This window comes from Lagenorhynchus albirostris, chromosome 9 (genome assembly GCF_949774975.1).
Source record: "Lagenorhynchus albirostris chromosome 9, mLagAlb1.1, whole genome shotgun sequence".
NCBI classification, from domain to species: Eukaryota; Metazoa; Chordata; class Mammalia; order Artiodactyla; family Delphinidae; genus Lagenorhynchus; species Lagenorhynchus albirostris.
The window spans coordinates 53,682,592-53,704,958 of NC_083103.1; the positions used below are offsets into that span (position 1 = coordinate 53,682,592).

General features: G+C 43.2%; 3 protein-coding genes across 4 annotated transcripts in view; 1 reads left to right on the forward strand and 2 right to left on the reverse strand.

The window, feature by feature from the left end:
• The window catches only part of THAP12 (THAP domain containing 12), a 71,702-nt gene extending 61,272 nt beyond the window's left edge, over window positions 1-10,430 (reverse strand). Inside the window, exon 1 of one of the 2 annotated variants that reach the window (XM_060160063.1) lies at window positions 10,114-10,430. In XM_060160063.1, coding sequence (XP_060016046.1) covers window positions 10,114-10,202 — 89 coding nt within the window. In that variant the 5' untranslated portion in view covers window positions 10,203-10,430. The remainder of the gene's footprint in view (window positions 1-10,113) is intronic. The other variant, XM_060160062.1, reaches the window with a different exon arrangement.
• LRRC32 (leucine rich repeat containing 32) overlaps window positions 1-22,367 on the reverse strand; it is a 353,559-nt gene that overhangs the window by 113,245 nt on the left and 217,947 nt on the right. The gene's annotated exons all lie outside the window — the stretch shown is intronic.
• Window positions 11,198-12,007, forward strand: GVQW3 (GVQW motif containing 3). The gene has a single exon (XM_060160070.1). The coding sequence runs from the start codon at window positions 11,198-11,200 to the stop codon at window positions 11,825-11,827; it is 630 nt and encodes a 209-aa protein (XP_060016053.1). The 3' UTR covers window positions 11,828-12,007.

Below are 22,367 nucleotides of genomic sequence, written 5' to 3' on the forward strand. Positions count from 1 at the left end.
AATGCAGGAGACACGGATTCAAGCCCTGGTCAGGGAAGATCCCACATGCTGCGAAGCAACTAAGCCCATGCGCCACAACTACTGAGCCTGCGCTCTAGAGCGTGCGAGCCACAACTACTGAACCCACATGCCACAACTACTGAAGCCCGTGTGCCTAGAGCCCATGCTCCGCAACAAGAGAAGCCACCACAATGAGAAGCCCCTGCTCACCGCAACTAAAGAAAGTCCCCATGCAGCAATGAAGACCCAACACAGCCAAAAATAAGATATAAATAAATAAATTTAAAAAAAAAATAAACAATTTTTTCAAAAGCTCAATCTCATTAGTCATGAGGAAAATACTAATTAAAACTGTAAATATTACTACATACTCATATGAATGACTATGATATAAAAGAAATAATACCAAATGTTGATGAGAAGGTGAAACAACTTGGCCCATCAAGGGTGGAAAGGATAAACTGTGGTATACTATTATATATAGACTACTATGGCAATGGGAATGAATGAACTAGCTAGATCTCACATACATAATGTTGAGCACAATAAGCCAGGAGTACATACTATGTGATTCCTTTCATATTAAGTTCAAGAGTAGGCAAAACTCATCTATGGTGATTGTGCAGAAAAAGAGTTAACACAGCAGGCCTGAGACTGTTATCCTCAGAAAGGCTTGTTTTTAAGGCTGGTCTTTTGGCTGATGTCTGGGAACTTGGCTGGTAAACAGTTTCCTACACTGACATAAAACTTCTTCTAACTGATAAGGTGACTTATGGCGCCTAGACTGTGCAAACAGTATGACCTTTAATGAGCACCTGCCTTCCTTCTGGGAGTCTGGAATTTTAGCATATGCTAAGCAGAGTGTGTCTAAATGACCAGACCTCAATAAAAACTTTGGGCACTGGGTCTCTAACGGGCTTCTCTGGGCAGAAACATGGCACACATGTTGCATTTTCATTGGTGGGGAAAGTGGGATCTGAGTGACCCCTCAAGGGAGGGAGAGAGCATAAGGAAGCCTACACATGGATCCTTCCATACTCTACCTGTGTCTTTTTCCACTCATGATCCAGATGTGTGTTCTTATTACATTGCTGTAATAAATCTTAGCTGTGAGTACAATTAAACACTGAGTTCCATGAGTCCTGGTAAATCTCTGGATATGGGGGTGGCTTGGAGACCCCCAAAACGGTAATGATAGTGAGAACAGTGGATACATTTGGGGAGAGGTAATGACTAGGAGTGGGCACAAAGGAGGCTTCTGAGGTGCTCGTAATGTTCTATATCTCGAATGTAACCTGGGTATATTCATTTTGTAAAAATTCATCAAGTTCTAGACTACCATTTTTGCACTTTTTCCTATGTATGTCATATACCAATAAAACAGCTCCCCATCACTCTTCCCCTTCTCCTCAATAACCAACTAATCTAATGTGTGTGAAGTCAAACAGCGTCTATTATGGGGGAGAGTAGGGCCACAGGGGAGAGGAAGTTTGGGATGTTAGTAACATTCCATTTTTTTTAAATCTGGGTAAAAGTTTCATGGACATGTTACTCTGAAAATCTAACAAGCCATACACTTATGATTTGTGATCTTCTGTATATATGTTTTACATCAATAAGTTATAAAAATTACATATAACCACAAGCCTTTTTTACATGCATACATGTATTTGTTTTGTTTTGTTTTGTTTTAGTAGTAGTTATGAGACTTGTGGCTACATCTTGGGGGTTTTTTTCATACATGTATTTGTGTATGTGTTAAGATGTATACACACACTTACAGTTATCTCTCAATTATTTTTTTTAACCAATGTCTTCCCTGTCCTAGCTCTCCTTGTCGCTGTGCTGTGCCCTGTACTCCAGATTCTGTAGACTTTTTTTTTCCCTTGGCAGAGTGTAATGACTCCCCAAATCCATCTACTTCCAAACTAGTCTTCCCTTTCTCTCACCCCTTCTCCAAGTGTAAAATGCTTTTAAAAAGCCAATTTGAGAATATCTTTCCCTGCTTAAGATCCTTTAGTGACTTCCCGTTACCCTTAGGATAAAGAACCTCACGTCTCATAAGATTCTGTACAATCTAGATCTTGTCGACCTTTCCCTCTTCATATCGCCACCCACCCTTGCACTCTGCCCCCTCACATGCCTTACTTCAGTTTCATGAATGCACTGTGATCCCTTTTATCCTAGAGCTGTTCCCCATGCTGTTTATTCAACCTAGAATCCTCTTCATTGCTTTTCACTTCCTTTCCAAAGCCTTTGCAAACATCAGCCGTCAGATCTTAGCTCAAACGTCACTTATTGAGGAAAACTTTTCAGATTTGAACAGTATGTACCCCCACACACACACCCAGATAGGTAAAACTCCTCTACCTCTCTGTACAGTAGTCTCCCCCTTATCCGTGGGGATATATTCCAAGACCCTCAGGGGACGCCTGAAACCACGTATAGTACCAAACCCTATATATACTATGTTTTTCCAATACTAACGGGTGGGTAGTGTATACAGTGTGGATGTGCTGGACGAAGGGATGATTCACATTCTGGGCAGGACAGAGTGGGACGGTGCAAGATTTCATCATGGCTACCCAGGACAGCTAAAAGTTATGAATTTCATCCTGCCAAATCCAATGGTCACTTTCTATCCTCACTTTCACTCTTTCAGTACTATTCAACCATCATTGACCACTCCTTTTTAAGTTTTGTTTGTAATATTTTCCTTCAATGGTCTTCAACTTATGCAGAATTTCCAAACCATATTCCAAGGAACACTAGTCAAAGAACTGTTCCAATAAAAAAAAAAAAAAAGAAGGTTTCACGGTCAAGTAAGTTTGGATAATATTACATACTTTATCCTACATTTGGGGTTTTAGATATTCCTGTAGGACCTTGAATAAGTTAGCTAACCTCTCTGTGTCTGCTTTGCTCATCTGAAAGTGTTCCCAGTGAATTTAAGGTTCTTGCCTCCTCGAAAAAGAATGTGAAGATGATGTGATAGGTAAGAAGTAGATTTACTGGACTTCCATGGTGGTGCAGTGGTTAAGAACCCGCCTGCCAATGCAGGCGACACGGGTTCGAGCCCTGGTCCAGGAAGATCCCACAAGCTGCGGAGCAACTAAGCCCGTGCAACACAACTACTGAGCCTGTGCTTTACAGCCCTGCAAGCCACAACTACTGAAGCCCAGGTGCCTAGAGCCTGTGCTCCACAACAAGAGAAGCCACTGCAATGAGAAGCCCACACACTGCAACAGAGAGTAGCCCCTGCTCGCTGCAACTAGAGAAAAGCCTGTGTGCAACAACAAAAGACCCAATGCAGCCAAAAATAAATAACTAAATAAATTTTTAAAAAGAATGGGATTTATTTAGAGAGAAACACACTGTACAGTGTGGGCCATCTCAGAAGGCGAGAGGCCTTGGGAAACACACTCCATAGACAGAGTGTGGGCCATCTCAGAAGGCAACAGAACCTCAAAATATGGCATCGTTAGTTTTTATGGGCTGGGTAATTTCATAGGCTAATAAGTGGGAGGATTATTCCAACTATTTGGGGGGGGCGGGGAGGGGGCGGGGATTTCCAGAAATTAGGCCACCTCCCACTTTCAGGCCTTTTATGGTTGGCCTCAGAACTGTCATGGCGCTGGTGGGTGTGTCATTTAGCTAATATATTACAATGAGCATATAATGAGGCTCAAGGTCTACTGGAAGTTGAATCTTCCGCCATCTTGGATCTAGTTGGTTCTAACCAGTTTTTGTCATGTCCTATGGCTATGTCATTCTTTTAAAGGTTGTGCCCTGCCCCCTTCCCTCCTGTTTCAAACTATCTCAAAATTTATTGCAAGGGTTAATTGAAATAGTGTACATAAAACACATAGAATAGTACCTGGCACACAGAATAAAGTATTCTCTAAGTATTATTGTTATTATTACAACTCACAGCATCGTTTGGAGGATTAAATGAGAGCATATGAAAGTACTTTAAGACTGTACCTTACAGAAGTGATTCTCAAACTTCGTAATCTCAGGACCCCTTTACCTCTTAAATTATTAACTATCTAAAGAACTTTTGTTTATGTGCATTTTACCTAACAATGTTCATAATTATAGAAACTAAAACTTAGAATTTTAAAAAATATTTATTAATTCATTAAAAATAGCAATCCCATTACATGTTAACATAGAAAACATTTTAATAAAATAACTATTTTTCCAAAACAAAAAACATTTAGTGAAAAGAATGGCACTGTTCACCATCTTTGCAAATCTCTTTAATGTCTAACTTAACAGAAGATACCTAGATTCTCACATCTGCTTTTGTATTTAATCTGTTGCCAAATGTTATTCTGGTTGACTTCAACCAAAGACAATGACTCCTCAATGCCATGTAGTTTCAAAGGTTATTACAATATTCCTCTGTTTCCCATTTAGTTGTGGATGTTCTTTGATAGGACACTGGAAGTCCACAAGTGGTGGTTTCTTAAAGATTAGCTGCAATGTGGAATCTGAAACCAGACCAATGAGCCTTTTCACAGTTTCATTAAAATCCATTAGTCTAACTTGCACTTTGAATAGAACTTTTATCCATGCATGTCTTTGTAAAATCATGAATTTATCAGTTTGAGTTAGGCAGACCATCGGAATGGTAACACATTTCACTATACAATATATTAAAAGTCACATTTATCAATATCACCACTGATCGCATCAGAAAAGTCTAAATATTAGAGAGCTGTCAAGCTCAAAGTGATGAATATAAATTTTCCAAAATTCTAATTTTTCCTTGAATGCTTGGCTGTCAGTTGCTTTCCTTGAAGTGGCAGGCTTATTTTTGTTCATTTCCAAGAAAATATCTACCAAACACCTGCATCTGAATAATCACAGTTAGCAAATTTTATAGAACACAAAATGTAATTTATCTGAGCAGTGATTTCACAATGTTACGTAGCCCCTAAAAAACTCCACTGTGCACTCCTGAGAGAATGAGCATGAAAAAAGCAAATAATATCAGTGTTATTATGAAGTAGTTTTTACCTTGTAGACTCCTTGAAAGGGTCTTGGAGACCCTCACAAGTGCCTGGGAAACCACCGTTCTACATTTTACATCTTAGAGCACATCAACTCTCAATTAACTTTGATTAAATTACCAAAGAAACTTGGAAGACCTCACTAGCTCAGGGATGAGTCAGTACTAACTGCCTGAGGAGGAAGGAGAGCCCTTTAACTGCCCAACTCTCTCTAATAATAAGAGCAATTCATTAGCTCTACCTTTACCTGGTCTGGGGATGAGTTCCACTGTAACCTGCCCCCAGGTTCCTGCCAAGCTTGGGCATTAGTCAAGCCATCCTGGGGCAATCATGATTCAGGCGTTTTTCTTTTTAAACTTTAACTTTAGGTAATCTATCTCCCTGCCACTGCCCTAAGGTGAGTTGATTCTATTATTTTATATTTTTTAAAAAGTACATTAATGCCACTTTTTCTAAACCAATGAGATATTAGAGTATGAAATTCCACATAGTGCCGTTTATTGATTACACTCTTGAATTTTTTTTTTTTTTTTTTGCGGTACGCGGGCCTCTCACTGTTGTGACCTCTCCCGTTGTGGTGCACAGGCTCCGGATGCGCAGGCTCGGCGGCCATGGCTCACGGGCCCAGCCGCTCCGGGGCATGTGGGATCCTCTCGGACCGGGGCACGAACCCGTGTCCCCTGCATCGGCAGGCGGACTCCCAACCACTGCGCCACCAGGGAAGCCCTACACTCTTGAATTTTAAGTTACCTCTAAATAGATGTTTCTAAAACTGTGCAAGGCATTTATAAATATGAATGGGAAATGTACTATTTAATAGCATTAAATATACTTATCTTTATTGTTAGTTAACAATGTGAGTTAACTTTTGAATAATAGGTGGGGTGGCAATGTCACCTTTTATCAATCCTCCCTACAAACCATTTACAGAAAAAAAAAACTAGTTATAATCACTAACCCTAAGAATACTGTTATTAATTCAATAAACAACTCTGGAAACTATGTACTCCTTTATTATAATTAACTCTGGGCACAGTGGAAAAAAACTGTCAAATTCAGTAGAATTTGAAATCCTATAGTATTGACCTTTGGTTCAGAAAAAAGTTAAGACCTTTAATACACTGTTAAGTAAAATAAGCCAGACACAAAAGGACTATTATTGTATGATTCCACTCACAGTATGAGTAGAAAGTACCTAAAACAGACAAATTCATGGAGACTGAAAAGTTGACTGGGATATGAGGAGTTATTGCTTAATGGTTAGAGTTTTTGCTCAGGGTAATGAAAAAGCTGTGGAAATAGAGAGTGGTGATGATTGCAGAACACAGTGAATGTAACTAATGCCACTGAATTATACACTCAAAAATAGTTTTAAAAAAATGGTTAAAATGGCAAATTTTATGTTATACTACTGCCATTTTTTTTTTTTTTTTTTTGTGGTACGCGGGCCTCTCACTGTTGTGGCCTCTCCCGCCGCAGGGCACTGGCTCCGGACGTGCAGGCTCAGCGGCCATGGCTCACGGGCCCAGCCACTCCGCGGCACGTGGGATCTTCCCGGACCGGGGCACGAACCCGTGTCCCCTGCATCGGCAGTCGGACTCTCAACCACTGCGCCACCAGGGAAGCCCACTACTGCCATTTTATATAAGGGACTTGAGCATCCATGGATTTTGGTATCCGCGGTGGTGGGGGGGGTCCTGGAATTAGTCCCCTGCAGATACCAAGGGACAACAGTATATTTTTATCAAAAAATTTAAAAATTAATAATGTAACATACCAAAAGCCACTGAATTGCACACTTTAAGTGGGTGAATTGTACGGTATGTGAATATCTCAATAAAGATTTTTTAAAATAAATTTACTTATTTTATTTATTTATTTTAGGCTGCATTGGGTCTTCATTGCTGGGCACGGGCTTTCTCTAGTTGCAGAGTGGGGGCTACTCTTCGTTGCAGTGCACGGGCTTCTCATTGTGGTGGCTTCTCTTGTTGCGGAGCACAGGCTCTAGGCGTGGGCTTCAGTAGTTGTGGCTCACGGGATCTATAGCACAGGCTCAGTAGTTGTGGCGCACGGGATTAGTTGCTCCGCGGCATGTGGGATCTTCCCTGACCAGGGCTCGAACCCGTGTCCCCTGCATTGGCAGGCGTATTCTTAACCACTGTGCCACCAGGGAAGCCCAATAAAGATGTTTTCTTAAAAAAATTAAGAAAAGTTCATAATTTGGTCTTGAAATACTCAAGGGGCTCTTACATAAAAAGGGCACCAGGGACCTCCTCGGCAGTCCAGTGGTTAAAACTCCACACTTCCACTCTAGGGGGCACGGGTTTGATCCCTAGTTGGGAAACTAAGATCCCGCATGCCGCACGGCAAGGCCAAAAATAAATTAAATAAAATAATAAAATTTAAAACTAAAATAAAACAGGGAACAGCTTTGTTCATTGTCACCCTAAGAACAAAACTAGGACCTCCCAAACATAAATTATAGGGAGGCACATTTCCACTCAATAAAAGGAAGAAACAATAGCCAATGCTGTCCAGAATCCTCAAGTATCCCCTCACAAAGCAGAGAAACTGGTACTGGGGGTGTTTTAGCAAAGGCTCACCTGTCAGAAATGCGCAGGATCCCTAAAGGGTTCATAAAAAATTTGACATGAAATTGTGTCGATGTCTTCTCTCAACGGTCCTTACATTAGATTCCCAAAGGGGACAGAGACCCAAAAAAGGTTTAAAAGCCACTATTCTTGAGGGAATTCTGACACTTCAAAGGATACTGCACTAGATCTAAAAACTCCTTCCAAATCTGAGACTGTAAGCCCCTAAAGGACATACTCCCTGACTAAGAAGTATAATGAAAAGAGTATCCACTACCTATGAACATGAACAACCTGTGGTCCAGGATTGACTAGTGGTGTCCTCATTACGCAAGTGAAATATACTCCCAATTTGTCTCAAAGGAAGATAATGCTGAATGGAGTGAGGCTCAGGCAGATTAAGATGCTCCTCTTCTCTGCTCCCACAGAACCCAACAGCTTTTCCTCACTCTCTTGAGCTAGTTCCTCCTCATCTCCCGGAATTTTAAACACTAGGAACACCCCAGGGCTCAATCCTCATACCTACTCTGCTTTATTTACCTGGTTCCACGGTTTTAAATACCCTCTATAAATTGAGAACACCCATATTTACAATCTCCAGTCTGGAAGTCTCTAAATTCCTGACTTGTATATCTTTTTATGGTTTTAGCTCTTAAATATTTAGATCATTGATCTAAATATGGACCATTTTGAGTTCACTGATGTATATAGTATGAAGACATCTATTCTTGAATGTCTATCAGGCCTCTCAAACTTCACATGTCCTAAACCAAACTTTTAATATTCCTCCACCAAACCTGCTCCTCCCTGTCTTCCATAGCTCAATAAAGGCTCAGATTAAAAATCTTAGAGTCATTCTTGACTTCAGTTTTTCTCTTACAACCTACATCTACACCATTAACAAATCCTGTTGGTTTCACCTTCCAAAATATATCTCAAATGCAACTACTTACCACCTCCTCCTCTATTAACCTGGATTATCGCAATTGCCTTTAACTGGCCTTTCTGCTCCCACCTCTGCCTCCCTACAATGTATTTAACAAGTACCCAGTGATCCTGTTTAAAGTATACGTCTCTCCCGTCTAAACCCTTCCACGACTTCCTATTTCACTCAGTATAAATGCCATAGTGCTTTCCACCGCCTACAATGGCCTACACAATTTGCCCCTACCACATACACACACACATTTTTCTGGTCTCATCTTTTCCTCTCCCTCCTTCCTTAAACCAGCTTTAGCAGTCCAACCAGACTTCTGGTTGACCTCTAACAAGCATGCCCTGCCTATGCATTTACTGTTTCCAGAGACTGAAATGCTCTTCCCCTAGATACCTCCATGGCTGACCCCCTAACCTACTTCTGGTCTTTGCTCAAATACACCCTCTTAGTGAAGCCTTCTCTGATAATCCGATTTAAAATAGCAATCGTGCCTCCCCTGCTACTCCTATTCCCCTACCCTATCTCCCATCAAACACTTGCTTTTTCTCCATAGTATTTATCACCGTCTGACACAAGGTATATTTACTTATTTCACCCCACTAGAACGTAAACTCCATGACAGCAGGGACTTCGATTTATTTATCTGTACCCTCCCAGTGCTCAGAATAATGCCTAGTACCTAGTAGGCCTTCGATAGATATTTGTAGAACTAATAAACAGCATGCTATATTATAATCGCTTGCTTACATATCTGCCTCCTTAATGGACTGTAAGCTTTCTGCAGGCAGCACCGCTACCTCGTTCACTGTGAATTTCCAGTACCTCTAATGTTAGTGCCCTAGCACACAGTAGGTGTTGATCTGAAATGAATGAATCAACAAGGGATGCCAAGGAAAAAATCCTCAGCCTTTCAAACACAGTCCCTACTCTACCACTCTCTAAATACAAGTCAGAGCGTGTGGGTTACCTCAGAGAAGAGGTTTCAATACCAACTCCCATGCCCTCTTGCGTACCCCGCCCCCGCCCCACCCCCCGTTATCCCCACATTAACCAAGTGAGATAATGAGTAACGGTCAGAGCCAGAATATGAACCATGAACAAGTCCGAAGGAGGGAGTAGTTGTGACCTGACTTGAGATCAAAGGTGGCCGGACTCCAAAAAGAAACACTGTCCCGGGGGTAGAAGGGCCCCGGTGACCACAACCATAGAATCCAAGTCCCTCTTTTGACAGCTGGGGAAACTAAAGCCCAGGGAGGACAGAGACTTGTCCGAGGTCACACGAGCTCATCAGGGCGAGAACCCACCTTACCCCGCCCTCGCCGCCCCAGTTGCCTCTAATTTCGGGTGGAGCCCTACGCGCCGAGCCCCCGCGGGCGCACGTGCTCCAAGGCCCTAGAGCGCCACCCCGCCCACGGCTAGAGGCCCGCTCCCCACCTCGGAGCCGGACTGGGGTCGACAACTGTGCCCCCCCAGCCCCTCTTAGCCCCGGAGCCTGCCCGGGGTCGGCGGTTGGCAGCGCGCATCGCGGAGGAGGGCCCGGGCTGCCAGCTCCGCGCCCACCGCTCACCTGGCTGGATCCCGCGGGAACCTGAAAAAGGCCAGGTCCGACTGCGTGCTCTTCCGCGTGCAGTTGGGGGCCGCGCAGAAGTTCGGCATCGTTGTCTGCCCGCCGGCCGGCCCAGCCCTCCCCTCCCCGCCTCCTCAGGGCAGCCCGCCCGCCCGTCGGGGCCGGGGAGGGGAGCCAGGCCGGCCGGCCGGCTCGTTAGGGCCGGCGCGCCGGGGGGAGGGGCGGGCGGGAGAGAAGCCGCGAGGGGCAGGAGGGGCGCCGCGGTCCGAGGCCGGGCTGGGGATGCGGCTCGACAGTGCTGTGAGCGGCCGGGAGGATTTACCGCCGCCGCCGCCGCTGGTGCACCTCCCGCCCGCCCGGGACGCTGCCGCCTCCTTCCCACAATGCACCCTGGCGCCCGTGGGTGCCCTCTCTTCCCTCAGCCTTCCTCCCCGTCCCCTCCTTTCCGCCGACTTCTCCGTAGGCGGGCACGCGCAAGGAAGCGCGCCTGCTCGGGCGTGGCGAGGCGGAGGCGGAGGCGGGGCCTGGCCCAGTTTGCCGCAGTGCGCCTGCGCACGGCCTACCCCGAGAGTGGAGGGAATGGCGCGTGCGGGCGTGTCTCCCGGCCTCTAGAGCCTCGGATCCCGGGGCAGCTCCGGTAGGTTTCGCGTGCGCGGGTTTCTGCAGGTCTGGGGCGAGCTTGCACGTTACATCACCGGTGCATCGCTTCTTGCTTGCTTAAATTAACACCACATAGGCTTTTATTGCGGAAATCGCCATAGACTCTTAAGGGCCGCGGAACGGGCCGGCCTCAGTAACTGGTTTTCACACCCCCAGCAGATCTCCGTGCCGCGGAGTTGGACGCAGACGTGGGTTCTAGGAGCTTTCATTTTCCCCAGCTTTGCAGCTACTCTTTGGCCCCGTTAGCTTCTAGATTGGAAGCCGAGGGTCTGAAACTCAGAAAAGCAATTACTCTTCCCTGATGAGTCTTCAGAGGAGCAAGAATAGCGACATGATTCCACCTGCAGCCCTATAGAGATTGGTCCCTCTGTCTTCCCCTCACACTCGTGGCATTTTAACGTTCCTGTGTTATTTGAGTGCCAAAATGAGTGACCGATATCTAGAACAAAGGATTAGTATCAAATTCTGCGTGAAATTGAACAAGTCTGCAAGTGAAACTCACCATCTTTTAAAAGAAGCTTATGGGGATGAAGTCATGTCAAGGGCCAGAGTTTTCGACTGGCATAAAAGGTTTAAAGAAGGGCGAGAAGACATTCGAGATGATGCCCGAAGTGGTCGTCCAGTCACCCACCGGACGGATGAAAATATCCAGAAGGTCAAGGACTTGGTTTGTTCGAATAGGCAGTTAACTGTGAGGATGATGGCTGAAGAGTTAAATTTAGATAAAGAAACCGTTAGGCTCATTCTGAAAGAAAACTTGAATATGAGGAAGGTATCTGCAAAAGTTATATCGGGTATTTTGAAGGATGAGCCTAAACCTCGAAAACTTGACTTTCGGTCTGATCATTCAAAGGAAACTAGGAAAAATAGCTCATGTGTGAGGGAAAAAGTAACAAATTCTGAACCATGGAGTCATCTCCAGTGCGAAGCTGGTGGGGAAATGCCTCTGCTTGTATCCCATCCCAAAATCCCTCCTGCCAGCCAGCTGCTGCAGACTTCATCTTCAACAAGCCTTCCCAGCAGGGCGGCTCAGGATTGGTTCACACCGTGGTGAAAGGAATCTGGGGTAGCTGAACCCAAACTAGAAAGCTGCCTCAAGGTTAGGCACCTTCATTTGCCGCTCATCTATTTTCAGCTTCTTTATGACTCCTCTCTACATGTCATGGCCCTGCAACTTACTCTTTGCTGGACTCTTGGGTCATCTTCCTTGCTGTTCTCCACAACTTTGAAGAACTTCTGGCTGTTGGCTTCTGGTACTTGCTTGTGCTTGACTTTTCTTTTTTTTTTCCTTACCAAGTTTTTTCTTCACTGTCCAGACCTTAGCTTGTTGTGACTGTCCTCTTCCTTTGTTCTCAGTATTCTGCCTCAGGGGATCATACGAATGAAAAGTGGGAGCAGGACCTCTTGGAGTCTCTCTCTCTGTGCCCAGGGAGGCATACTCTGCTGGGAGGACCCCAAAAGAAGGCCTACAGTTCCAGCCTGCTTCACAGTCAGGGCCTGAGGTATGGTACAGGAGGCAGTGGCATACTGACATAGTGAGCAATGCTAAGGGCCGATCCCTCCCAAATGACTCAGTGGGAGCCCCTCAGAACTCAGGGGTTGGCCACCCATCCTGACCTTCTCACAGACCTACCCCTCACAGAAGTGCTGGGTTTGTTTCATTCTAGTCTTGTGCTTTGGAACCCCGCCCCCCCCTCATTTGGGTGTATCCCCTCTGATGGAGGAGGAGGATCTGGTCCTGGAAAATAGAAACCAGGGCACCAAGGTCCAGGCTGTGATATGTGAGGAGGAAGACAAGGTGACACTCTAGACCTTGAATTAAGGGAGTCTGCTGCCTACGTGCTGATTCCCACACCGCAGCCTGTTTCTAGTAACTAATATCAACCTTGTCGGGTTTTTTTTTTTTTTTTGAGCACCTTCAGTGTTTAGAACACTGCTGAGCATTGACAGTGTGATATTATGAAATAAGGTCACCAAGGGCTGGGTGGACTCCATGGATGAGGTAGTTCCTGGACTGGATCCGTAAGGAAGGATGGGACAAGGAGGCTAGGAAATGAGGGCATGCTTCCCAGGCGGGTAGAACAGCATGAGGCTCTGAACCTCTGTCAGTAGGACAATGAGGGCACTATTAGCTGAAATAGCAAAGTCCAAAGAGGAAGATAATGGTGTTATACAGAAGATAAATAATTTGGGATGACTTGCTTCCTCTCTCCGCCCCCAACTCTATGCTAGTAGTTTATAAATTGCTTCCCCTGAGTCTGTGGATAGGTTTATATAATAGCCTACTTATTTGATTGGGTTTTTTAAGTTTCTCATCAAACCTTCAAAAAAGCAGTCTTTCCTAGTTGAGACTCCTTTATCTCTTTCTGGCTCTCTGCCAGGATTTATGGAATGGAACGTTTCCCAATTGGGTTCCAAGTAATACCACATAGACTGGAAACATCTCAGAATGGCTGGTGGAGGAGTGTGTGTGTGTGTGTGTGTGTGTGTGTGTTGGGTGGGGGGAATGGTTAGTAACAGCATTTCACAGGATTGGCCAATGTCTATGTTTTAACCCAAGGATTCTTACATTCCTATTATTTAACTGGTAAGTTAGTAAACAGTATTGGTTGATAGTAGAGGCCCAATATTTATTCAACACAGCTGTTTTTAGTTCTTTTCACTATCACCTTCAAAAAATTACAAGTTTCCCACTAATACCTGTCAGCTTTGAGGCACTCTGAAACTTAGACCTTATCTCACAAATAAAAGATATTGTTCAGGAAAGCTCTCAAACCAGGCAACAGCTCACAGACGTCTGCATACTTAGCAATTTCTAGACATTCCATCTCAGGACCATTACATCTTCCTACATCGGATAAGGCCCCGGGCTCCCCATAAGACCTTTGCAACAGGGACACTGCACTTCTGGAAGAAAGCCGCCACAGCTGGCCACTTGGTGACTGAACCAATATTAATCCTTGCTCAGCCCAGGGGGTAATTGTTGCAGAATTGTATGCCCCTATGCCTAGGCCAGGTTCCCACAACAGTAACTACAGGCATTATTTCCAATCTGTGATAACACAGAGATCCTGAGAGAACTTATTTCTGGATTTATCCCTGTCCTGTAAACAGGGCTGGAGTGACCCTGCCAAAGGTGCTGGACCACAACCATGTTGGAGAGTAGGATCCTGGAAGCCATGTTGTCCCAGACAGGGTTTGGATGCAAAGCAACCAGAAGCAGGTAATCAGGAGGGTGAATTCAAATTGTTACAAGTAGCTGTAATGAAAAGGACTTACCTTATTACCTTAGATCATGTCCTGGGCGCTAGTCAGGTTAAACTGCACTACCTGAACCCATTGCCCATTTGCAAGTCTTCTCAGAAAATATTCAATAAGATGATAATACACCCTAGGAAGCCTCAAGTTTGGAAGGAAGTAAAAATATTCACGCAGAGCAAACCATTCACACATGGCTGCTCAGAATCTCTACACACGAGTTTAGAGCATAATCTCAAAAGACTGTCCTCACACAAGAGAGTTCTCATGTAACAGTACCCCTTATCTGTCCACCTGCCAAATCTGTTTTATTTCTGACATGAATTTTGCCCGGCCTGCACTTTGCTGCCTAGGCCTCTTGAGCTTTTTGATCCTATAATCTCAGGGTTCCACCCATCATGCCCTAGGCCCTTGTCCTTGACTTTTCTCAGATATCACTCAGTTTATTCTCCAGTTTGCTCTTGCTCTTCTGTTTCCCTGGGCTTTGTTTTCTGGTTCTGGACCACACCCTCCAATAGCTGCTTTTGGCCACTTTGGTATGCTTACCTTGAATTCCCCTTTTGGTCATGGTTTTCCACTCAACTGCAACTTTTCTCTCTTCTGATTTTTAGATCCCTCTTCCAGCTCCCCACTTCAGCCCTATAGTCTTTTGTTTGTTTTGTGGGGGGTTTTTTTGGCAGTGCCACGCAGCTTGTGGGATCTTAGTTCCCCAACTAGGAACTGAACCCAGGCCTTCAGCAGTGAGAGCACAGAGCCCTAACCACTGGACCGCCAGGGAATTCCCAGCCCTATAGTCTTGAGTAAAGAAATTGCTCCATCCCTGGCCCCAGATTGCCTTCATATATAAGGGGCACACTGGGAAGGAACAAAAAAGCTCCCTCTCACCCTTAGCCACCAGGGGTTCCACTCCCCAGAGGCAACCAGTATTACCAGTTTCTTGAGGCAATTTGGTTACCTCTAGTACTCAGGAGTTATGAAAGTTTTTCAGAGATATAATATGCAAATCGCACTCTCCCAGCAACTGTATTTTCCCTGGCAGGAGAAGCTCCATCTAACCATAAGAGATGAAGCCTGGCTCTCTGTAGGATGTCAGGAAGAGAGCTGGCCATCTGCAAACCTTGACCATAATTCTCAAGCTAAACACACAGTCAAGGAATCTCTCTGGGTTTCAGGCTGACCTTCCCCTTCCCCATTCTGGTTCAAAATCCACATGGAATGTTATACACTACAGCTGGAAGTCTGGGAGGAATAAACACTTTCCAGGGCAGATCATTTCATCATTGAGTTTATCCAGTCTGTTCTCCACCCATCATCCCACCTTCCACCTGTCCCACTGGTAATGATCAAAAACAGAAAGAATAAAGTATTCACCAATCTTTGATTTCGAAAAACGTGGGTAGTTCTGCAGTCTTCTGAATTCTGCCCCTGGCTCTGAGTTCTCACTGAAATGTTATTGTTTGGGAAGAATGTGTACATGGGGCCTGCTTTCCAGAGCCTTCCTTTCAGATCCACTTCTTAGAGTTCAGACTTTGGAGGTGCCCGGATAAATCTGGATGCTAAATGACTTGAGGATATCTAGTACAGGAGTGGGGTACTATTGGGAACTGTCGCTGTATCACATCTGCTGATCAGCCAGCCTGCCGTTTACAGACCTCATTGCCAGCAAGTCTCACTAGGCTCCGTGGGATTGGTCACCAGGGTCCTATGTGGCTCAATAAGAGTCTTCTTTGCTGCTGGGATTGTATATGTAACCCTGTGTTCTCTAACTCCTTAGTTGGATCAGACCCCTCAGATTCTGCCAGGCTTTGACATCCTATTTGAGGCAACACTCATATTTATCTTCTCGAGTCTCTGTCTTATCAGATCCTTGCAAATACTGTCCCAGTTGCATCACCCTTCTCCCAGTATTAATATCCAGAAACAAAAAATCTGTAGTGGGAAACTTCAGTACTTCTTAGGTCCCACTTGCATTTAGTGAAGAGGTCAGCAAACTTCTTCTGTAAAGGAAATGTCTTAGGCTGTGTGGGCCATACAGTGGCTATTGTAATTTCTCAACATTTTAATGCAAAACCAGACATAGCTAATATGGAAACAGATGAGCATGGCTGTGTCCTAATGAGACTTCATTTATGGATACGGGGATTTAAATTTCATATAGTTTTCACATGTCACAAAATATTTCTTTCAAACCACTGAGAATATTAAAAAAATTCTTAGCTTGTGGTAAGTTCATAGAAAACCAGATGGTGGGCCAGATTTGGTCCATGGGCCATAGTTTGCTGACCCCTGGTCTAATGTATATAAAATGTGTATATAAAAATGACAGATGATTGATCCATCAGTAACATTGTTAATGCCAAACTGATCTGGCAATGTCTGACAATTTACTACTATAGAAATTGTGGAATATTGAAGGTAGTCTTTATGGTGCCAGGAGCGTGAACTAGAGCTGAATGATTGATTGTATTACCTTGACCATATTCTGATTCACAAAATAAGTTTTGTGCTGTTCTCGGCTAAAAATTATAGTACACAAACTACTACCTATATTTTGCCCTTGTAATATTTCCAAAAAAAATTGGCAATACTGAAAATGGTGCCAAGTTACAACCAGTGATAACAGAATGAACTGAAGGTAATTCCAAAATTGCCTTGACCATGAGCAGCATTTGAATAAGTTTGTTATCATCTATGAAAGGGACTACTATGGAGGTGACAAAACTCATTGAATTATATTTTTTTGCATGCTTGTAAAAAAATTATATATATATATATTGGCAACTGGTACCAAGCTATGTTCTTTTAAATATGTTTACTTGTTTTTCTCCTAAAGAGTGCCATATTGTATCACCTTCACTTAAACTGATTTTCCAAAGTTGAAATAGAATCTCAGGATTGAACAAACCTTTGCAAGGATGTTTAATCCAGCCAGTCATGTTTCCTTTGAATCCAGGAGTGGCTAAATCCTACAGCTGCTGAAAAACTGCATCTGAAAGGAGATTCTGTGTTAATTCAGCAAATTTTTATCGAGTGGCTCTATGTGCCAGGCACTGTCCTATGTGCTAGGGTACAGCAACAGACAAAGCAGACACAAGCCTTAGATTTGAGTCTGAAATCTAATTATATTGCTGTTCACTCTTGCAAAACTTCTGTTCCATGTGCTCACACTAACTCATTGTTAATTGCATACCTGGAAAAAGGTATGACGTTTGCCACAGGCCTCTCTGCTGTGGTCATGATGCCTCTCCAGCTGCATTAATAATTTAAGGACTATATGTTCCACTTAAATTTTATTATTCTTTAGACCAATCTGTATTGGTAGAAAAACACGCTGGCAATGTTGGAAGTGTAAATTGGCAACAGCTTTCTGAAAAGCAATTTGGCAGTATCTATCAGGAGCTTTAAAAATGTTTATAACTTCTGATCCTCTAATTTTACTTCTGGGAATCTGTCCTAAAGAAATAGTCTGGGGCTTCCCTGGTGGCGCAGTGGTTGAGAGTCCGCCTGCTGATGCAGGGGACGCGGGTTTGTGCCCCAGTCCGGGAAGATCCCACATGCCGCGGAGCGGCTGGGCCCGTGAGCCATGGCCGCTGAGCCTGCGCGTCTGGAGCCTGCGCTCCGCAATGGGAGAGGCCACAACAGTGAGAGGCCCGCGTACCGCAAAAAAAAAAAAAAGAAAAAGAAATAGTCTGAAATGTGGGCAGAGTTTATGCTTTAACAATCCAGAAGTCCAACAGTAGAAAACTGGTTAAGTAAATTACACTATGATGATATAGTAGACTATTATGCAGTCATTATAATTAATGTTTGTGAAGTGTTAAAACAGCATGGCAAAATACTTATAAGTGAAAAGAGTGACATACAAAATTATATACATAAATCCAAAAATATTTTTCTAAAATATTAATACTTTTATTATCAGAATAAAACAATAGCACCAAAAGTTGGCAATGGAGAGAATGGGGCCAAACCATTAGTTTGGTCCAGGAACAATTAACTGGCTGGGTCCGCATGGAGACTGTATGATACTATTGTATTGGTAGCAGGAGTGGGACAGAAGGGAAAGGGGCCTTCCCCGAAGGAGAAGGGGACCAGAATCCCTACAAAAATCCCAAGTGATATGAGAAGACACCACAAACGGCATGTTCCTGTTATGTGGTCCTAGGGAGGTAAAGGAGCACATATGGATCAAATATATTCTGACAAATGGAAAGGATTTGAAGTATTCTCCTGGGTAAAATTAACCTCATTCTTCCATTCTCTCATACAAAATGAATATTCTTGAGATGGATTTTATTACAACTGATTCTCTGAAGAATCCTTGAGCTTCCCATATAATTTCTTTAGGATAGGAATGGCTTTTGATGTGCCGAGTCTACCTCTTCCCATGCTGGGACACTCAACACGGATGTACATGGGAGTATTTGATATTCCACACTGAGAATACCACATGAATATCAATAGTCATCTTAATGATGTAACTTAGGAAACTCGAAGGTTTGCAAATGTTTTTGTTGGTGTCCAGAATTACTGTGCTTTTATTTATATCTGAAGAGTAATTATTCACAGGATTTTCAGGTATGAAATGATGTAGATAATTCCTGTCTATCCATAGATGAAATTGTTCTGTTGGGAAAATGTGTCTTTCATTGTTATTTTAGCAAAATGTTTACCATTAAAATGCCAAATATATCTCCTCGGTGAAATTTCAGATTTTCAAATGAGTACCCAAAGTAAATACATGTTTTATAGGCATCTAGGCTACAGATTTGTCAAGCTGGAAAAGTTTTTCAAGGTCTAAGTCTCTTGGTCTATAGAAAGAACAAAGGAGTGAGACTGGGGTTTGTCCTGCTCCTTAACAAGCCATGGGACTTTGGGCAGTTCATTTGCACCACTGGAGCACTTCAGGTTACTCATCCATAAAAGGAGAATAATAAAACCTGTCTCATGGAGATGTTCACTTTGTTCATTCAACAAATATTTATTGATTGTTTATATGTATCTGACCCTGTTGTAGACACTGAGGATACAGCAGTGAACAAGACAAAAAAAATGTTTCTTCTTATGAGCTTACATTTAAGTGGGGGAGACAGACAAGAAATAAGATAAATGAGTGAAAATATAGTATGTTAGATAGTTATTGTTAGATGTGAGGCTTACATTAAAATAATGTATATGGGGTGCCCAGCACAATATCTGGCATGTAGTAAGTACTCAACAGAGAGTAATTTCCTTTGCTTCTTCAGTCTTCCAAACAGTTCCTGAATTAGTCTACAGCATGGTAGTAATCAGCGGAAGGCCTGACCCATTGCCTTCTACCTCTTTCAAGTTAATACGGCCTAAACCTATTTTGCTTAAGAAGACAAAAGAATGCTTACAGATGTGCTTTGTACTTCCTGTATGGCAGATTAATCAAGGTGGTGCCTAAACACTGTTGATAAACGGCCTTTTCTGAAGCCAGTTGGCAGGGGTCCTTGCTTGGAGCTAGATGGCATTTGTCCACAAAGACAAATGCATTGTTTCTTTGCTGTTTAAGCAAAATGAACTAGGAAACTGTACTAGCTGTTTCTCTTAAAAGATGTGTGACCTTTGTTCTGTTCCAAACATCGGAGAACTGGACAAAATTTACATTATTTATGGGAAACCAGGGCATTGACTAAAAGCCTGGAAAAAGAGGGTTTAATACTTGTGGTTTCTATATATTTTTGCCCATTGTAGAAAATTTGGGAAGTTCAGAAATGTTTAAAGAAGCAGCCAAAAGTTCACCCCTAGGATTCAGTTATTTCACCAGACCCATCTCTCTGCCTCAGCTTGCTCCTTCAAAAACATCCAGTGAATAGTCATTTACTGAATTCCTTCTTTAGGCCTGGACCTGTACTAGGCACAGAGGGTATAGCCCTTGCCCTTAGGCAGTACCGGCCTTGTGGGGGTAGGGAAAGGGCCAGAGGTGGAGAGACCACTGGGAATGGGCTCCTACCTTAGACTGTCAGTCTCTCCCAGAGCACAGCTCTAAGGAACAAGCTTTTGTAAAGAATTTGGAACAAAAGTTGTTATCATCACAGTTAGGGTGATTGTGGGAATGAGAAAGTGGAGTATAAAGAGGCAAAACACACAAAGCATTGGTAAAGCATTGGTAACTGGCCTGCTGGCCTTGCCATCCCCGGCTCCTCTTATGTAAAAGGGCCCTCAGTTCTGTCCTGCAGTATCACCTTTCAGAAGAAACTAGACATTAGGCTGTGAGCTAGTACCCCTGTATCTTGCTTTAAGAATCTAATAAGTGAAAATTCAGAGTTACAACCCAGATTAGATGAGGAAATTGGCCCAGGGAGATTGAGTGAATTTTCTCAAATCACACATCTAGTTGGTGGCAGAGCCAGGATAATAATGAAGGACCTTGAATTTCTCTCGGTCCAGTGAGGTTTTTTTCCATTACTCCATTGATAATAATATCCTTTACTAAAGTGTACATTCTTAAGATAACTTTAAAATAATGGTCACCCTTGCATTTGATAAATATGATTTACCAACAACTGATTTACATGCAGTTTGTGGGGAACATATTTATGACAGAGAAGGTGGTGCAAAGGTTTTTCCAAGTTTTCCTGGGGTGTCCAGGCCCCCTGGTCCTTCTCCCAGACTGTGTATTCACAAGTAAAATGTTGGCATTCTGTCATTCATTTTTTCCAGATGTTCTTCCCAAGTAGTGTGTTATGTTTTGTGTTTTTAATATTTCTCATATACATTTTTAAAAATCTGGGCACATAAATCCTAATAAAGTTCTCAACTATCTTCTATGCTGTCTCAAATTTCCGGGTGTGTTTATATTTATGACACAGTGTCTGAAGGCATGAACGCTATCACATCGTTAGGGCTTATATTCCTAAACCCTAGACTTGCGTTTCTAGATGTTCTGAAAATTCTTTACACTTCACTTGTAAATGCCACTATACTATGCCATGACATTTCCAGAGTAACATATATTTCAAACAGGAAAACAGAGGAAGCCCAAAGAAAAGGGAAGTAGGTTTCAAATATAAATACAAAAAGAAAAAAAATCATTAAAAAATAGTAGAATACATAAGATGGGGGGGAGTGTAAATTCTAGTTTCACGTCCCCTGAGAACAGAATGTCCTGCAGACCCACTTTAGGGACTGGCAGTTTCCACTACCAACAAAGTAGCCCAATCTTGGCATCATACTTCCTTTGACTCTCACATGCAGTCAAGTCCAGGTCATTCCCCTAACATGTCTTAGCGTCACCTACTGCAACCGGACAGGGTGGTCACCCACCTCTCACGTCACTGTCCTGAAGTCCATCCTCTGCGCTGCTGCACACGTGCTATTTAGTTTGGAGTTTGCTGAAAACCGGAGGCTTTTTGATGCCAGCGTTTTGAGCCTGCTCAAGTCACACCCGCTGTCTCAAATCCATCCTTGCTGCCATCCACCTAGAAAACTCCTACTCAGCACTCAAGCCTCAGCCTTACCGTTGCTATTCTCTACCCCTCACTTCTTGGCAAAGCAGTCCCCACAGTGTACAATGCCCATTCTTCAGTGAAGGAAACCCTAACACTTAATTGAACTTAATTGTCTGCAGAATGTTTTTCCTCCCCTACCAACCCATGAACTTGAAAGCCAAGATCACATCTGATTTCTCTGTATTGCCTGCATCCGGAATAAAGCTTCCCTGGAGCTGTTCAATGAATGTCTGATAGATGAATGAAAGAATAGACTTATGGAAATTGCTTCTTTAAATTTCTGATTAAACTCACCATTTTAGCCATTTTAAAGTGTACATTTCAGTGGCATTTAGCACATTCACAGTGTTGTGCAATCATCACCGCTATCTAGTTCCAGAACACTCCAAAAGGAAACGTTGTATCCATTGAACAGTCACTCCCCATTCACCCCCTTTCCCCTAGCCCCTGGCAACCACTAATCAACTTCCTGTCTCTGTGGATTGGCCTGTTCTGGACATTTCAAATAAATGGAGTCATGCAATATGTGACCACTCTGGCTTTTTTCACTTAGCATAATGTTTTCAAGATTCATCCATGTTGTAGCGTGCATCAGAACTTCATTACATTTTAGGGCTGAGTAACAGGCTGTTGTATTGATATACCACTTCTTGTTTATCTGTTGATGTTTAAATGTCTGATGGATATTTAGGTTGTTTCCACCTTTTGACTCTTATAAATGGTGCTACTATGAACATGTGTGTACAAGTTTTTGTTTAAACACCTGTTTTTCTGTTTTTTCCCTAATAAATTTATTTATTTATTTTTAACTGCCTTGGGTCTTCGTTGCTACATGCGGGCTTTCTCTAGTTGCAACAAGTG

What these genes read in the sequence shown, in the direction of transcription:
- GVQW3 (XM_060160070.1), top strand. Translation starts at nt 11,198, where the DNA reads ATGAGTGACCGATATCTAGAACAAAGGATTAGTATCAAATTCTGCGTG.